The sequence below is a fragment of the Apis cerana genome, linkage group LG14 (genome assembly GCF_029169275.1).
Source record: "Apis cerana isolate GH-2021 linkage group LG14, AcerK_1.0, whole genome shotgun sequence".
NCBI lineage: Eukaryota > Metazoa > Arthropoda > Insecta > Hymenoptera > Apidae > Apis > Apis cerana.
Window position 1 is genome coordinate 10342644 of NC_083865.1, and position 14285 is coordinate 10356928.

Genomic DNA, 14285 nt, shown 5'->3' on the forward strand with positions numbered 1-14285 from the left:
CGCGAAAATTTAAATTGCACATTGACTAAGAATTTACTTTATCAGTTAAAATTGCTTAAACATTATAATAATTTCAGAAATAAATTTGATTGATGGCTTTTATTTTAAATGCTTTTTTTTTAATATATAAAATTATATTTAATATTTTGTATTTTATTTTTTTTTGTAAAAGATGCTTTTTTTCTAATATATGAAATTATATTTAATATTTTGTATTTTATTTTTTTTATAAAAGATTAAATTCGAAAAATATGTTTTGCATTATAAATTAACTAATAAAAAATAAAAAGTTCAATCTTCTTTCTATAAGAAAAATCTACATTTAAACATAGTTGCAAATAAAAAAAATTTGCAATGAAGCTTTCGTGATGCCACATAAATATATATATATATATATATATATATATATATATATATATATAAAATATAAACTACGCTTAATATCAATGAAGTTGGGTTAAGTGAGTAATTGAACTCGAGAAATGATTCTAAATTATAAACACTCGCGAATCATTGTGAATCGTGTTCGAAAACGAAAACTGGTGGAAAATAAAATTATAATTAAAAGAAATTGGAAAAATCAAAATTTTATTACTAATTTATATATAATAATATGATATAAATATATAATCTCTTAATTATTTATATTAATAATATTACTAATAATAATATTTTGTATTATTAATTATGCTATCATTAATATTAATTAATGTTAATGTTAACAAACATTTTGAAATACTTATTCGGCATATTCATCGTTTGCCAAAGGACAAATATTAAAACACGCTTCGAACAATTTGATCGTTTATATAGAGTTGAGCGAGTAATTTGTGCACGATAGTCGTTGGAATAAATGATATCGATTCAAGTGAAATTAATACTGGCGTTGTATTGCTGAAGATTTTCACATTCGACGCGTCGTACGTGATACATAATAACACTAGTATTAACTGGTGTTATAGAATCGATTGGTAATCGCAAAAAAACATTAAATATACCGCAACAATGATAAGTATTTGCTACTTTGTCGGAAAGATAACAAGGGTGTTATAACAATGACTCGACTAAACACGCGTAAATTATATGATACGTAACATAGGTTGGGATACACGATATTTATATCCTTTAACGAGCCTATTATTGTCTAATAAAATATTATCTAATTATTCACTCAAAGATGTTATGACTTATAATTGATAACTTTTCAACACGCAGAACTCTTTTTTTTATCTTTTTTTATGATTCTATTAGATATCTTATAGAAAAACAACATGTTTGGTATTTTCTTTCTTTTTTTTTTTTTTCTTTTGATTAAGACTCGAGTATATATCGCAATCTATCTCGCGCAATAACATAAGGAAAGTTGCGACGTATTAATTCGAGAAAGTCGATTAGATATAATTTAATGAAAAAAAATTCAATAAAATTATTATTATTATTCACTGTTATTTCCCATTTTGGATGTTTATATCGTACGTACACCTACAGATTTCATCAAGAAGGTGGCCCTGAAGAAATGGGTTAAAGACCGCGAGCCTTTCCCAATATAATTTTACATGTTCTTTCGAGACACTCGGTCGCTTCGCGAATTTCCCCTTCTATCAAGCTCCGCAAAGATAAATCTATGAAAAATTTATGTATACGGTGCACCATACAACCAGCAAATCCCTCTCGTTGTCCACGTGATTCGCACGTCCTTCTACTCATTATTGTTTTCGTAATATATGCTGCTGTACACGTGAACACGTACATACATATTGGATATTTGGCGAGTCGGATCGCTGTTTGATTTTTCAAAATAATAAATTTTTCAAGATAAAAAAAAAAAAATTAATCCAAGTAAATTCATCCGAAAAATATTTTTATTTTTTTTACAATCGAAATTGATTTCATTTATTTAGAGATCATATAAATTTCATTGTTCAAAATAACGTATGATCGTGGTAAGAATAGTTCTATTCTCGAAGTTGGAACGCGAGGTTCGAACGAAAGGTTTCCTCCATTAGAATCACGCCATGAGCCTCGGTATTGCCCATCGACTGAACGTTTCGAGTGTGAATAGGTCATCGTCCAACAATATATGTATACTTCGTATCATACCGTCATATTGTGTGTGCCGAGCATTTAACAGACGGTGCTGTGCTTTCTAGACGCGTTAGCAACCCTTAAATTGTTCGCTTTGTCACCAGCAATATACCGACACAGAAAACAGACAACGTCGAGAAGATACGATCGACCGACCCGCAAGGCAAGCGTGCCCAGCCTTTAGTCGTGTACCGGCCACCGCGCACTGCACGTCGCGAGGTGTTTGTATCCGGAGGACGAGACTTCTGCTTCGTTCCGCTGACAGAAAGGGGGAGAGAGAAAGAGAGAGAGAAATTAACCTAACAAACGAAAGAAACAAAGAAAGAGGCGTTCTCGTTCGAGTTCTTTCAAAATTTTTATTCAATTTTGATCCATCTGGTTAATTTATCGAGGCTTCAGAATCGAATTTAAAACAGAGGAAGAAAAAGTCGAAAGTCAAAGGTAAGTAATTTATGCTTGCTTAACGTATATGTAAATTTGCTATTATATTTACGCCAGAGATGTTTTATCGATGTATCTGAATGTACAGTAAACGAAGAAAGTACGAAATTTTTGTCGAGTTATAAAGTATTCAGAAATTATTTAGAAATATCCGATGTACGTGATAAATGACAGAGAAGCACGAAGGTACAGAGTGCAGTCGTTGAGTTTTCTTTGATCGATCCTTCCGTTCTCGTGGTTTTGCGAATAGGATTGACCGAAAGGCAGTCAGGCTCGAGTACGGGTCGAAGAAATCGACCAAGAGCTGAAACTCGCCTATTACGAGTCCCCTCATTGAAAGTCAGACATGGCAAATCCGTGTTTTTAACCAAGCGAAGAACCGCTTTCGAGAACAATCTTTGTTCTTAAGGTTCAAGGAAGTTCAAGTTACTCTGTACGTTATGAACATTTCACACACGTGAACACGATCGATCATCGTTACAAAAATAGACACCATGTGACAGTGACTTATTTCGATACTACGGCTAAGATATACAAGGCTCTAAATAATTAGTGAAGCTTCGTTTCTCGAACGAATATATTCTTTTTATATTGATCACAGGTAGAAATTTTCTATGCAAGTTCTATGATTCGAATTTTCGTTGAAAATAACATTTGTCGTTAAATCAATCTAATGCTCGGAATCGTCCAAAATATACAGAACGATCTCCCCTTTCGAATCGTGCCAGGTTCCTTTGTTTTGTTTTTACTTTGAAAATTTTTTCTAAGCATACATATACGAGTTTACGAGCTAACGACGTTATCATAATGGTTATAAACGTAAATGTGTTTCGATATCGACAAATGATTTAAACGTGTAAATGACGTAATTTTTATTATACCGCATTTATAAATCGTGATCGTTTGACGCTTAACATAATGCGTATCCAATTTTATTTTCCGATCTTTGATCTGACCTGGTGCACGTTTCAAACCGAATCATCGTCGTTTCACATTTGAATGAATAGCAACTGAATAATGGGTGAGAATTATTTTAAATTCATATTTAAAACGACCGAAGAAAATTTACCTTTGTATTGATTGTAAAAATCTGAGTGTAAAAAAAAAAAAAAAAAAAAATACGATGGAAAGTTAAAAATAATTGCTATATATTTTATCACGTTTTTTTAAAAGAAGATAAATTTTCACGTAACAGTTTCAGACGTGGATTATCTTGTTTCATTTACTCGATGGTCTAATCGATGATTAAAGTAGATAAAAAGTTTCGTAAAATTAATCTATTTTAATGTATTATTTGACTTGGAATCGACAATTAATCTTTATAATTATTGTAAGTGTCGCAAACATCGTTTGCTCATTAAATGATTAAATAAAATACTTAATTCTTTTCAAAGATAGATTCGATAGCTATTCGTCAATTTCCAGTTATGTATGCTCTTGCACGACAAATAATTATCGACATATCTGTCCTTAATTGTAAATCACGTGACAGGCTTCGGCACGTGAATCTCTTATGCAATCGTGCTTAAACTCTAAACTATCTTGATCGTGATTCAGTATCAAACGATTTCAAGAATCGTGTCGTGCTTGTTAACTCCTGATCTCGTTGTAATTTTTCGCTCAAGGAAGAATAGGTTTTCAGCGATTAGAAAGGAAAAAAACAATTTCGAAAACAACTGTTTCCCCCCCCTCCCTCACTTCACTCGAGAGGAATTCTACAACTGCGTGCTGTAAAACAATTTAATCGGAATTCTCCTTGAGTTTATTATCGTTCAAGGGTTGGTCGTCAAACGAGATAATATTCTTTTCTAATGTACAATAAGCTTAACAAGCCTCGTTTTTCAATCGTGGGATATTTCTCGCCTTTGATCACTTCGTAGAAAAATATCGGAAAAATAATCGTTGATCTAATGGTACAGCGAACGCCACGATGTATACTCGAGGAACTTTCGCGAAGTTATTTTCCTCAGGGCGGTGCACATGTACGTATGTATGTGTGTATGTTCTATTTTACGTTTCTACGAAAGAAGGTGAAAAGTATCTTGCGTTCGACATAGAAAGTCAATATTCTGCTGTGAGCGCAACTGTGAAATTATCGCGTAATTGTGTTAGAGTATTTTATGATCTCCTTCGAGATATTGGTTCGTGGCCACGATATGTGCATTGCGCGGAGAATTATGCAAGCGAACCTCGTCTTCCATGTGTGACGTTCGATTATCGTGCTCCTTTCGTGCAACGAGGAATATGCGAATAATTTATAAAATTACATTTGATAACTTGTGCATCTTTTCTTTTTCAGAATAACGTAAAATGGTGGCCAAGTACGAGATCCTCGCTTCGAGTTGACGAGGATTCCTTTTAGAAAAGATCAAATTGACTAAAGCGTTAATTAAAGAGAAAAGGGAGGAATAGATAAATATACGTTGTATCGTTGATACGAGAGGCATAAAAACCAGCTATGGATCCTTACTCGTTAAGGTTAGTCTTAAGAAAATATGTTCACGTTGCTTCATAACAATTTACAGAGATAAATTGGATGCAAAGGGGAAAAGAAATCGCTTGATTAATATAATAATGGCGAACATGCAGCCTTTGTAATGAACGTCTGAATAAGAAATGATGTCATTCGATTTCTTAATTATCTCGAGTTGTATGCACGATTAATTTAACATTGTATCCATAGCCAATGAAAGGGGATTAAATTATTCTCCTTTTGTAACAGATGGTATTTATAAAATAGACAGATTCTCACATCCATCCGTCCATCCGTCCATCCGTCCATCCATCGCAGGTACGATCCTTTCAACTGGTTTTCGAAAGATGGTTCACAAAGATTTTTTCCTTTTTCCTTTGTCATCGTCTCTATCCCCTTTTTATTCCGTGAGCAGGGTCCTATATAGAAGAAATCCTACCTGGGTAAATCCTGCTTTTCTTTTTCCCTTCTTACCTTCTTACCTTCATTTTTGAAGAGAAAGTTTGAGAAAGTTTTCCATTCTAGAGGGTAAAAATTTTGTTCACCATTCGTAAAATTCTATTCCTCGAGTTTCAACTGTTTATCAACTATTTATTATTGAAACAATATAAATTATATTAATTATAAAGATTATACTATTTATGTACTAATAGCTTTAAGCAATTACCTTTTTTTTTTTTTTTTATCAAACCGTAATTTGAGCTTGCAACGTGTCACACGAACTGGCATGCTATTGTTCCGTGAAAAGAGGTTCTCAAAACTATTTGCTTAGTTGACTTTGTAGATTGATTGGTTTCTGTTTCATAACACCTAGTAAGGATAATCGAGAATTCAGAGGATGACGACATCTCGTATCGAAAATACATATGTAGTACATGTACGTGTATGTAATTTCTCGATTGTCCTCGAGCGAGAGAGGACCTAATCGAATCTGTTTTCGTTTGTTGTGCGTTCACGTACGACAATGTAAGCGAATTTTGGAAAGTGTCCTTCACGATTCACGATTCTTCGATGATCGATGATCGATGATCGATGATCGATGATCGATGATCGATGATCGACGTATTCATTAACGAGTAGTTGCGACAACACGAACATTTAAACGAATAATTTTAACGGAATCGACGATCGATTTTTTTTTTTCAACGCGACATCAAACGAAAACACGTGACTCGTTCGAAGAAATAACAGGAAGATTCATTCTCCGGAGAACCAGTTTTGCAGGCATACGTATATGAATTATTCGATGCTTCCTTGTCTTCGAGACGAGACGAGAGAAAGAAAAGTCGTTTAATTTTTCTTTCCTCTTTTTCTCTTTTTTGACAGATTAAAAAAAAAAAGAAAAAAAAAATTATCCGCAATAACTAAAGAAGCAAGTATTTAAAAAGAAGAAGGAAAAAGAAGTCTCGATGAACATTGATCGTAGATTAAAAAAAAAAAGAAAAAAAATATCGGACGAATAATTTAATTTTTTTTTAAACGTAATCAATCTACGAATCGACTTGTTTTTCGCAGTTTCAATTTTGGAAATTAAACTTTGACCTAATATTTTCGTTTCCTGCTAATATGGTTAATTTGTGTAGACCATCTCTTATATAAACGGTACAGCGAGACTTGTAAACAGAGAATGAACGAGGATCGAGTTAATATTTAAAAGCCAAACAGGCTACTGTTTCCTAAATGAAATTACCACGAAATTAATGAAATGGTTACTGTTAATGAAATGATAATTTTTCGACGTTTCTTCTTTCTTTTCTTTTCTTTTCTTCCTCTCTGTTTAATTTTAATTGAAATCAATATATCGTTAATAATAAATCGAGGGAGAATCGAGCCAAGCAAGTTGCATTCTTTCGCTACAATGTAGGAAATACATGTATATACCGGTAGGTGTTCTACTTCCACATCCATTTACAATCCGCTGTTGAATAGGTCAATTACTGTTACCGTGATATGTACTAGGTTGAAATGAAACAAGGCACGAGGATCGATTGGCGACTTCGTGATCGGTAGCCGGCTGATCGTGAGCGTAAACGTGATCGTTACAAACATTGAAATTTTTGCATTGTTGTTCTCAAATGTTTTTTTTTTATCTTATCATTTGTAACCAAACGACACGTCAAACGTCATTACGTCACGCAATGAAACACGCACTGCACGCACGCTCATATATATAGACACATATAAATATATACATTCAAATTAATTTTTTCTTTCCTTAACGAAATGATGATAATCGATAATCGATTTAACAATAAAATCTTGATAAGTTTAAGATAATTTCTAACGTAAGTTTTTTTTTTTTTTTTTTTTTCTACAATAAAATCATTTTCTTAAGTGATGTAAAAAAAAAAAAAATATGTGAAGAGGAGAAGTCGCTATCTCTACCTGACAGGAAACTAGGGTTAAAATAGTATAGAGTGACGTCATCCGATAATCTCCCGTACGTGATAAAGAGTTTAGCACTTACAGTACTTATATTTTGATTTTTATTTTATTTTATTTTATTTTATTTTTTTTCATTTCGATAAAATTGTACGAATGGAATAAAACGAAGTAAAACATCTGTACAATGTTTAAATTATTAAAGTATTAAAATTAGCATTACACGATATCTGGTTTAACGAAGGTGTGGCTCTTCGCAAATTCGTCAAACATTCCCTTCCTTATAACTGAACACCGATCATATTTGCCGCTTCTCAGTTTTATATTTCAGAAGAGTAAGACTAAGGCTAAAGATGTCAGCGCTTAAAACACATACGCACACATATTTTATATATATATATAATATTAGCTCCTTCTATTCTTAGGAAAGCTGTTTAATATTATTGGAACGAGTTTTTTTTCAGTCAAGTGTCAACTAGTGCAATTGAGAGAAAAGGAATTTCGATGTATAGTCGCGTGAAAGTTTATCGCATATATATATATATATATATACAGTAAAGATTAATTAAATAAATTACGATAAAACATTTAATATTTACGGAGGGATCGTTCCTTGTCTAAACATTTAACACGCTCGACGATAATATCATAATTAGTCTTTGTCGTGTTTGCTTATGCACGATTCTCCCAGTATATACTCGCAGTACGTAGCCGTTTCATTGATAATTCATGCAATTGTCTTATTGATTTCTACTGTTCGACTGTTGTTTTGTATCGTATACTGTTTGCTTGCGCGAAAGAAATTATCAAACATGATTCCACATGATACAATTGCCATTTCAAACACGCTCGAGCCAGCGATAATTTAATCTTGACAAATTATTATTAGAGTGTTGGTAAGTGATGTGCAGGAGACTCTAAAGAATCCGCACCTCGGCGATTACCTTGACTCGAGAAATACATATATGCGCGCAGCGAGGGACGGGCTGTGTAGCTTTAAGATGCTCTTTTGAAATCGTTTTCTTCGCCGAGACAAATCGATACAGGAGAATCGCCTCTCCCGGATCAGAAACAGACCGTGTATTAACAAATTTATTCGTGTTCCGAACAGGGTTATTTCAATTCCATTATTCTTTCTCGATAAATATATATGCATATACAAATTATATATATGCATATATATATAGGATATGTATATATAGAATATGTAGAGGAAAAAGCGATGACGATAGGATGTCGATGTAATTTTCATTGAATATTTGATTTTATCTAAGCAAAAAAATTATATAATCCTGACCTATGCAGTTTTTCACACTTAGCAACGAACATTAGACTTTATAATAGATTTTATAGCGAGTAATAAATGAGAATTAAATTAAAAGGCTTGTGTCTATAATAAGATTTGTACAACTATATCGCGAATTATTAACATTTCCGTGCGGTGTATCTGAATCCATCGGCGGTAAAATCCTCGAATAACCGCGCGCGTTAATTCTTCGAGCACTTAATTAAACCGAGTTAAGGTCCAACAGCTTAGTGATATATAACGCGTTTCTAGCTACTGTTACACAACCACGTACTGTTTTCGTGCGGGAGCGATCTGGATGTCATTGCTCTTGCCTGGAAACCAACTGTGTACGCGTGTTTGCATCGTTGTTGTATCCTCTTTATCCAAAGGCGGTTTAGTAATCATATGATACATTGTCTATAACGCATCTGTCGTATTTAAATCGATGCTCGAACCCGTTTTTCAATGTGTTCTTCTCGGTCATCGATCGATTTAAGTTGGATCAACTTGTCGCAATAAATCGCCAGCTGTTATAAATCTATTCGCAATTACTAACGCAGACGTAAACATCGTGCATGCGTGATAAAAACCGATTCGCATGATGTCACTGTTACGAAAGAAATGGATACATGGTAGCACTGTATTGAAATTGTATAGTTTTGAAATTGTTGGTACTCGAGAAAATATTAATTGGGAAAGAACTTTAATCAACTCTGTAACCAGATAGAGTTAATATTAAGAAACGAAAACATTTTGTCATACTGAGTGAGTCATTGCTCGCGGCGATTTATCTATGTTATATATTCCACGATCTAGCCTTGAAAGTTAATAAAAAAAAATTCAAAAGCATTTATAAACGTTTATAAATCATCTCGCCGAGAAAACAAATACATATTCGTACCTCATTTAACATCCTTTATCGGATGTTTTGTCGTCTTTGATATTTTAATTATCGTACGAAGAGAAGAATAGAACGTTGTTTATACGGCTTTTCGTGTTTCAGTGTTGAACGCGAGGCGTCGAAGAATATCGAGGAAAATGAAAGAGAATGCTTCAAAGATGCGATCGTGTCGAGCAGAAGTCTCAACAAAGGCTTTGTCGAGCCTACCAACATTAAAAATGCCATACCCGAGGTATAACATCATTCAAGGAAAAAAAAAAAAGAAAAAATGAACAGACACTTAATCGAATCTATCCTTAGATCTCTTCCTGTATCATTGCCGCGTCTTTCCACATATCGGTAGGATTAGCCATGGCGTATTCGGCTATATTGATTCCTCATCTCGAGGACCAAGACGCGGAATTGCACGCCACCCAAGAGCAGACTTCCTGGATCGGTAAATAATTTCTTACGAATTATTAGAATTATTCAATCGATGCGATATAAAATTTACGAAATTACGGAATCTTGTGTGAAAAAAAAAAAGATTGTGACTTGCCAATTATTGAAACTAATTGATAGCGAAAATAATTGATTTTCAGCTAGCGTGGTCGTAGTTTGCACGCCTTTGGGCGCCGTGCTAGGAGGATTTTTAATGGAGACGGTGGGAAGGTTGCGGACCCTTCAATACGGAGCCATACCTTTCGTTGCAAGCTGGATTCTTATAGCACTTTCGACCAATATCCCGATGGTTTTAGTTGGTCGATTGTTAGCAGGGTTAGCCACGGCTATGGCAACATCACCAGCGATTGTTTACATCACCGAGGTCGCGCGCCCGGAACTCAGAGGCTCGATGATATCTTTCGGCCCAACTTTGGCCTCGTTTGGCATGGTGCTTTCGTACTTAAAAGGTGCATATATTGACTGGAGAATTGTGGCCTGGCTCAGCATCGTTTATGCGGTTGTGCCAGTTATTTTGGTACAGTTTTTCGTCCCGGAATCGCCTGTATGGCTCGTTTCGAAAGGACGGTTAGATGATGCGAAGAAATCTTTGGAATGGTAAGGAAAAACGAACAGAAACAGTTTTAAGTAAATAACTACGACAAGCTAACAGGGATGAACATTTTTGCGACATGTATCAAATGTTTATTTCGTCGAAGGTACACGCATATATGTAATAAAGGAAAGAGAAGCATTTCCAAATGATGTTTTATTTTAATTGTAGGTTGTACAAACGTGAGGAAAAACAAGGAAAAGTGTCTGCCGCGGAGGCACAATTTATCACAATCTTAAAAGAAAACGAGATTAAATTAAGCGAGCAAAGAAAAAGTAAACATGGCGGTATTTCTACTAAGCTGAGAGGATTTTTGAAACCAACAGGATGGAAACCAATGATGATACTCTTCCTATTCTTCTCCTTTCAACAATTTTCTGGCATCTATATTACTCTTTTCTACGCTGTTACATGGTTCCAAGTAAATATCAATTGGCCTCGATTTTCTACCCAACTATTGTAAATCATTGATTATACGTTTGATAATTACCATAATTATTGTCATTCAGGAAGTTGGTTCCGGTGTGGATGCATATATAGCCTCGATTCTAGTCGGTGTAACTCGTTTTCTATGTTCGATGGTGAATACCTGGTTGTTAAGACGATATAAGAGGCGGCTTCTATGTATAATTTCATCCTTGGGAATGACTCTTTGTATGGGTGTTTCTGGTTACTTCACTTATCTTATTAAGAATGGCGATCGTTCCGGGAATTGGGTATAGAAATCAAACTATTATATCATTAAATGAAGAAAATTATTTTAAATAAAAAATCATTTTCACGTTGCTTATTCCTTTTTAGGTTCCTGTTTTATGCCTGTTACTTTACGTTTGCACGTCTATGGTCGGTATGTTGACTATTCCATGGACTATGACGGCCGAATTGTTCCCAACCGAGATCCGAGGAATCGCCCATTCCATTAGTTATTCCATAGCCAATTTACTCATGTTTTCTGCTCTGCAGAGTTACAGAAGTTTACAAGATTTTCTGGGTGGTATGTGCACAATATTTTACGAATGAACACATGTATCTCCATCATCATTTATACATTTTTATACAATCGCAGGATCTCATACCGTGCAATGGTTTTTCGCTGGCGTTTCGTTAGCAGCCGTCGTTTTCGTATGGCTGTTACTTCCAGAGACTCATGGTAAAAAACTCTCCGAGATCGAGGAGTATTTCCAAAATCATTTCCTAGCTGTGGGAGCTGAAGCAAAGACAAGGAAACGAAGAAGACAAAGAAGAGCGCAGCGAAACGCCAAATCGTCCGCTACGCAACCATTGAATCCTAAAACTATACAAAACGTGTAAATTTTTCTTCCATGAGGCTGGAATCGTAAGATACAAAGAATTCCTAGCCAGAGCGTACGTATAACGTATACTCTATACATGACACACAAATTATCTTTTAGTTCAAAGTTGTTACCCTTGTAAAAGATAAAATACGCGCCCAAATTTTTATAAATTATATCGATTTACTTTAATATTGTTAAGATTGTTAGCATTTCGAAAAGTTAAAAGCGAGAGGCAGGAAAAGGAATCGAAAGTATGTATGAAAAAGGACGAAAGGAAGGAGAGAAAAAGAGAGTGTGTGTGAGAGAGAAAGATAGGAATGTTACGATTACGAAACTGTGTAGTTTCATACTTAAATAACTTGCTTTCACTTAAATAATCGCAAGAAAAAAAAAATATGAACTGAGGAAAAAATTGAGGATTCTCAATATCGAAGGTAATTCTCATTGATTATATATATATTATATATTACAAAATCAGACTTCGTTTATTACTAATTTTGAAGGAAAATTTTAAAAACGAATATTCAAAGAATGATACAAGCAAAATGAATTCGCAGATTTCTGCAATCGTTGAATTACATTTATTTTGCGATATAGCCTCAAGATCCAAATGCTTGCACGTGTGAATTAGTATATAAATGCGTATACAGCAGGAAAGATAATTAATAATACGCACGGCACGCAATGTGATATTGCCAAGAAAACTAGATGGAAATTTGTACCAAAAATTAGCAAACGATTTTAGGCGAGATATAAAACAGTATTATACAGTTGATTTGATACAGCCTTCCATATAAAATATGGATGACCGTAGAAGATGACGATAAAAAGATTTTTGTCGAGAAATGCTGAGTATGTGCCTAAGATAATCTTTTTTCTATTGTACATTGTCTCGCGAAACATCTATACGTTTGCCGTTTTCAGGCAGGCATAGCATTCCTTTTGGAAATCAACTTGTTAACAACAATGCTGTGATTAAATAATATTTACAAAGAAAATTCATATAACGTGAAGTGCAGTATTCCGTTTTGCCTGCGAAGCGTACCATTTAAAAAATAAATAGTATCAAAGCGCAGGCGCTGCGTAAATCACTAACGCCATCTATCGATTCGTTCAAATTTATGGATTTTTTTTAGTGACATCCATCGTCTATCTATTATTTTTAAACTATAGATAGATCTAATATTACGATCGTCACTTTTTGTACGACTTTTTTGTCACGTTTAATGTTTGTGCTGATATATACATCATTTTTTATGATATTTTTATACCGAATCGTGTTTTCTTCTAATGGTTTAAAACAAATCGTGAACCAAACGTATAAATGTACTTTTTACAAGTTCATTGACCGCCGTCGTACTTTTATTAAATGTGATAGTCGTAATCAATGGACCAGATCGAACGTCCGATGTATCTTAAAGTGCCGAATAGATGCTCGATAATAATTATACGAAATCGATCAAATTGATCAATTGATTGATTTTTATCATCGAAATTCAGCTTGTCCATTCTTAGAAAAAAAAAATTACTACAAATTATTAAAGATACAATCAAATTCTCGATGAAAGTTATCGTGATAATGATAAGACGAAAAGATAAGCTATTAATCTCATATTAAAAAACACGTATATTGTGCGTTAGTTTCATTTAGAAAAAAATTTTGAAATATTATATATATATATATATCGAGATTGGTTCGACAAGTGCCTTTCTTTTTTGTCGATTTATTTTGTAATATAGGTATGCGTGAATATACGAACAGAGTAGAGTTTATGCGAATGTACTTTGTATCGTATTATATATACATATAGTATGCTTGTATTCTTCGGTTATACATATATGTGTACATACATATATACTTACATCTATATGTACCATTATAATATTTCGTAGAATGTTTCTAATAAAATCGTATTTTTGGAAACCACAAAAAATTGTAAATTTAGTTAAAAATAACCATTCATAATAAAATGGAAACAATTGATTATCAAACATTTGAATGAAAATTATAACTTGTCAATTTGGATATGAATTAAAAAAAATTACGAAGAATATCGAACGTCAAAAAATTTTGCACTATTTTAAAATTTGCTACATTATTATAATAATTATAATAATAATTATTTCATAAATAATTTTTTAAGTATTTTTTGTATATATTACAAACTACTTTATATCGAAAGTAATTTGAACGTAATAGTGAAATTTCAGTAATTATAAATTCTAAACGTTGATCGATCGATGTGAATTATGAAAATATTTGTATCTACTGACATTTCGATAAAATTATAATAGAAATTAATATTATCACAAATGAGTTAATTTTATTTATAAAAAATATATGTTGAAATAATTTTTAAATAAAAAAAATATAATTAAAAAAATTT

General features: G+C 33.2%; 1 protein-coding gene across 3 annotated transcripts; it reads left to right on the forward strand.

Annotated features, from left to right (window-relative positions):
• The first annotated feature begins 1223 nt into the window (after nucleotides 1–1223).
• On the forward strand, nucleotides 1224–13832 carry LOC108001021 (facilitated trehalose transporter Tret1). Of its 3 annotated transcripts, none has more exons than XM_017061803.3 (9): nucleotides 1224–2526; nucleotides 4826–5004; nucleotides 9673–9802; nucleotides 9871–10006; nucleotides 10152–10608; nucleotides 10775–11024; nucleotides 11113–11319; nucleotides 11405–11597; nucleotides 11670–13832. In XM_017061803.3, exons 2-9 carry the CDS (start codon nucleotides 4985–4987, stop codon nucleotides 11912–11914), a joined length of 1638 nt encoding a protein of 545 aa, XP_016917292.1. In that variant the 5' UTR covers nucleotides 1224–2526; nucleotides 4826–4984; the 3' UTR covers nucleotides 11915–13832. The 3 variants fall into 3 exon arrangements, with proteins under 3 accessions (XP_016917292.1, XP_061940832.1, XP_061940831.1); XM_062084848.1 differs by lacking the exon at nucleotides 1224–2526 and adding an exon at nucleotides 4080–4304; XM_062084847.1 differs by lacking the exon at nucleotides 1224–2526 and adding an exon at nucleotides 4083–4508.
• The last annotated feature ends 453 nt before the right edge of the window (nucleotides 13833–14285 follow it).

Excerpts from the sequence above, each read along its gene's own strand:
- LOC108001021 (XM_017061803.3), top strand. The coding sequence starts at position 4,985 with ATGGATCCTTACTCGTTAAG. Across the intron at positions 10,007-10,151 it reads AGAGCAGACTTCCTGGATCG|CTAGCGTGGTCGTAGTTTGC; the intron begins GTAAATAATTTC and ends ATTGATTTTCAG. Across the intron at positions 11,320-11,404 it reads GCGATCGTTCCGGGAATTGG|GTTCCTGTTTTATGCCTGTT; the intron begins GTATAGAAATCA and ends ATTCCTTTTTAG.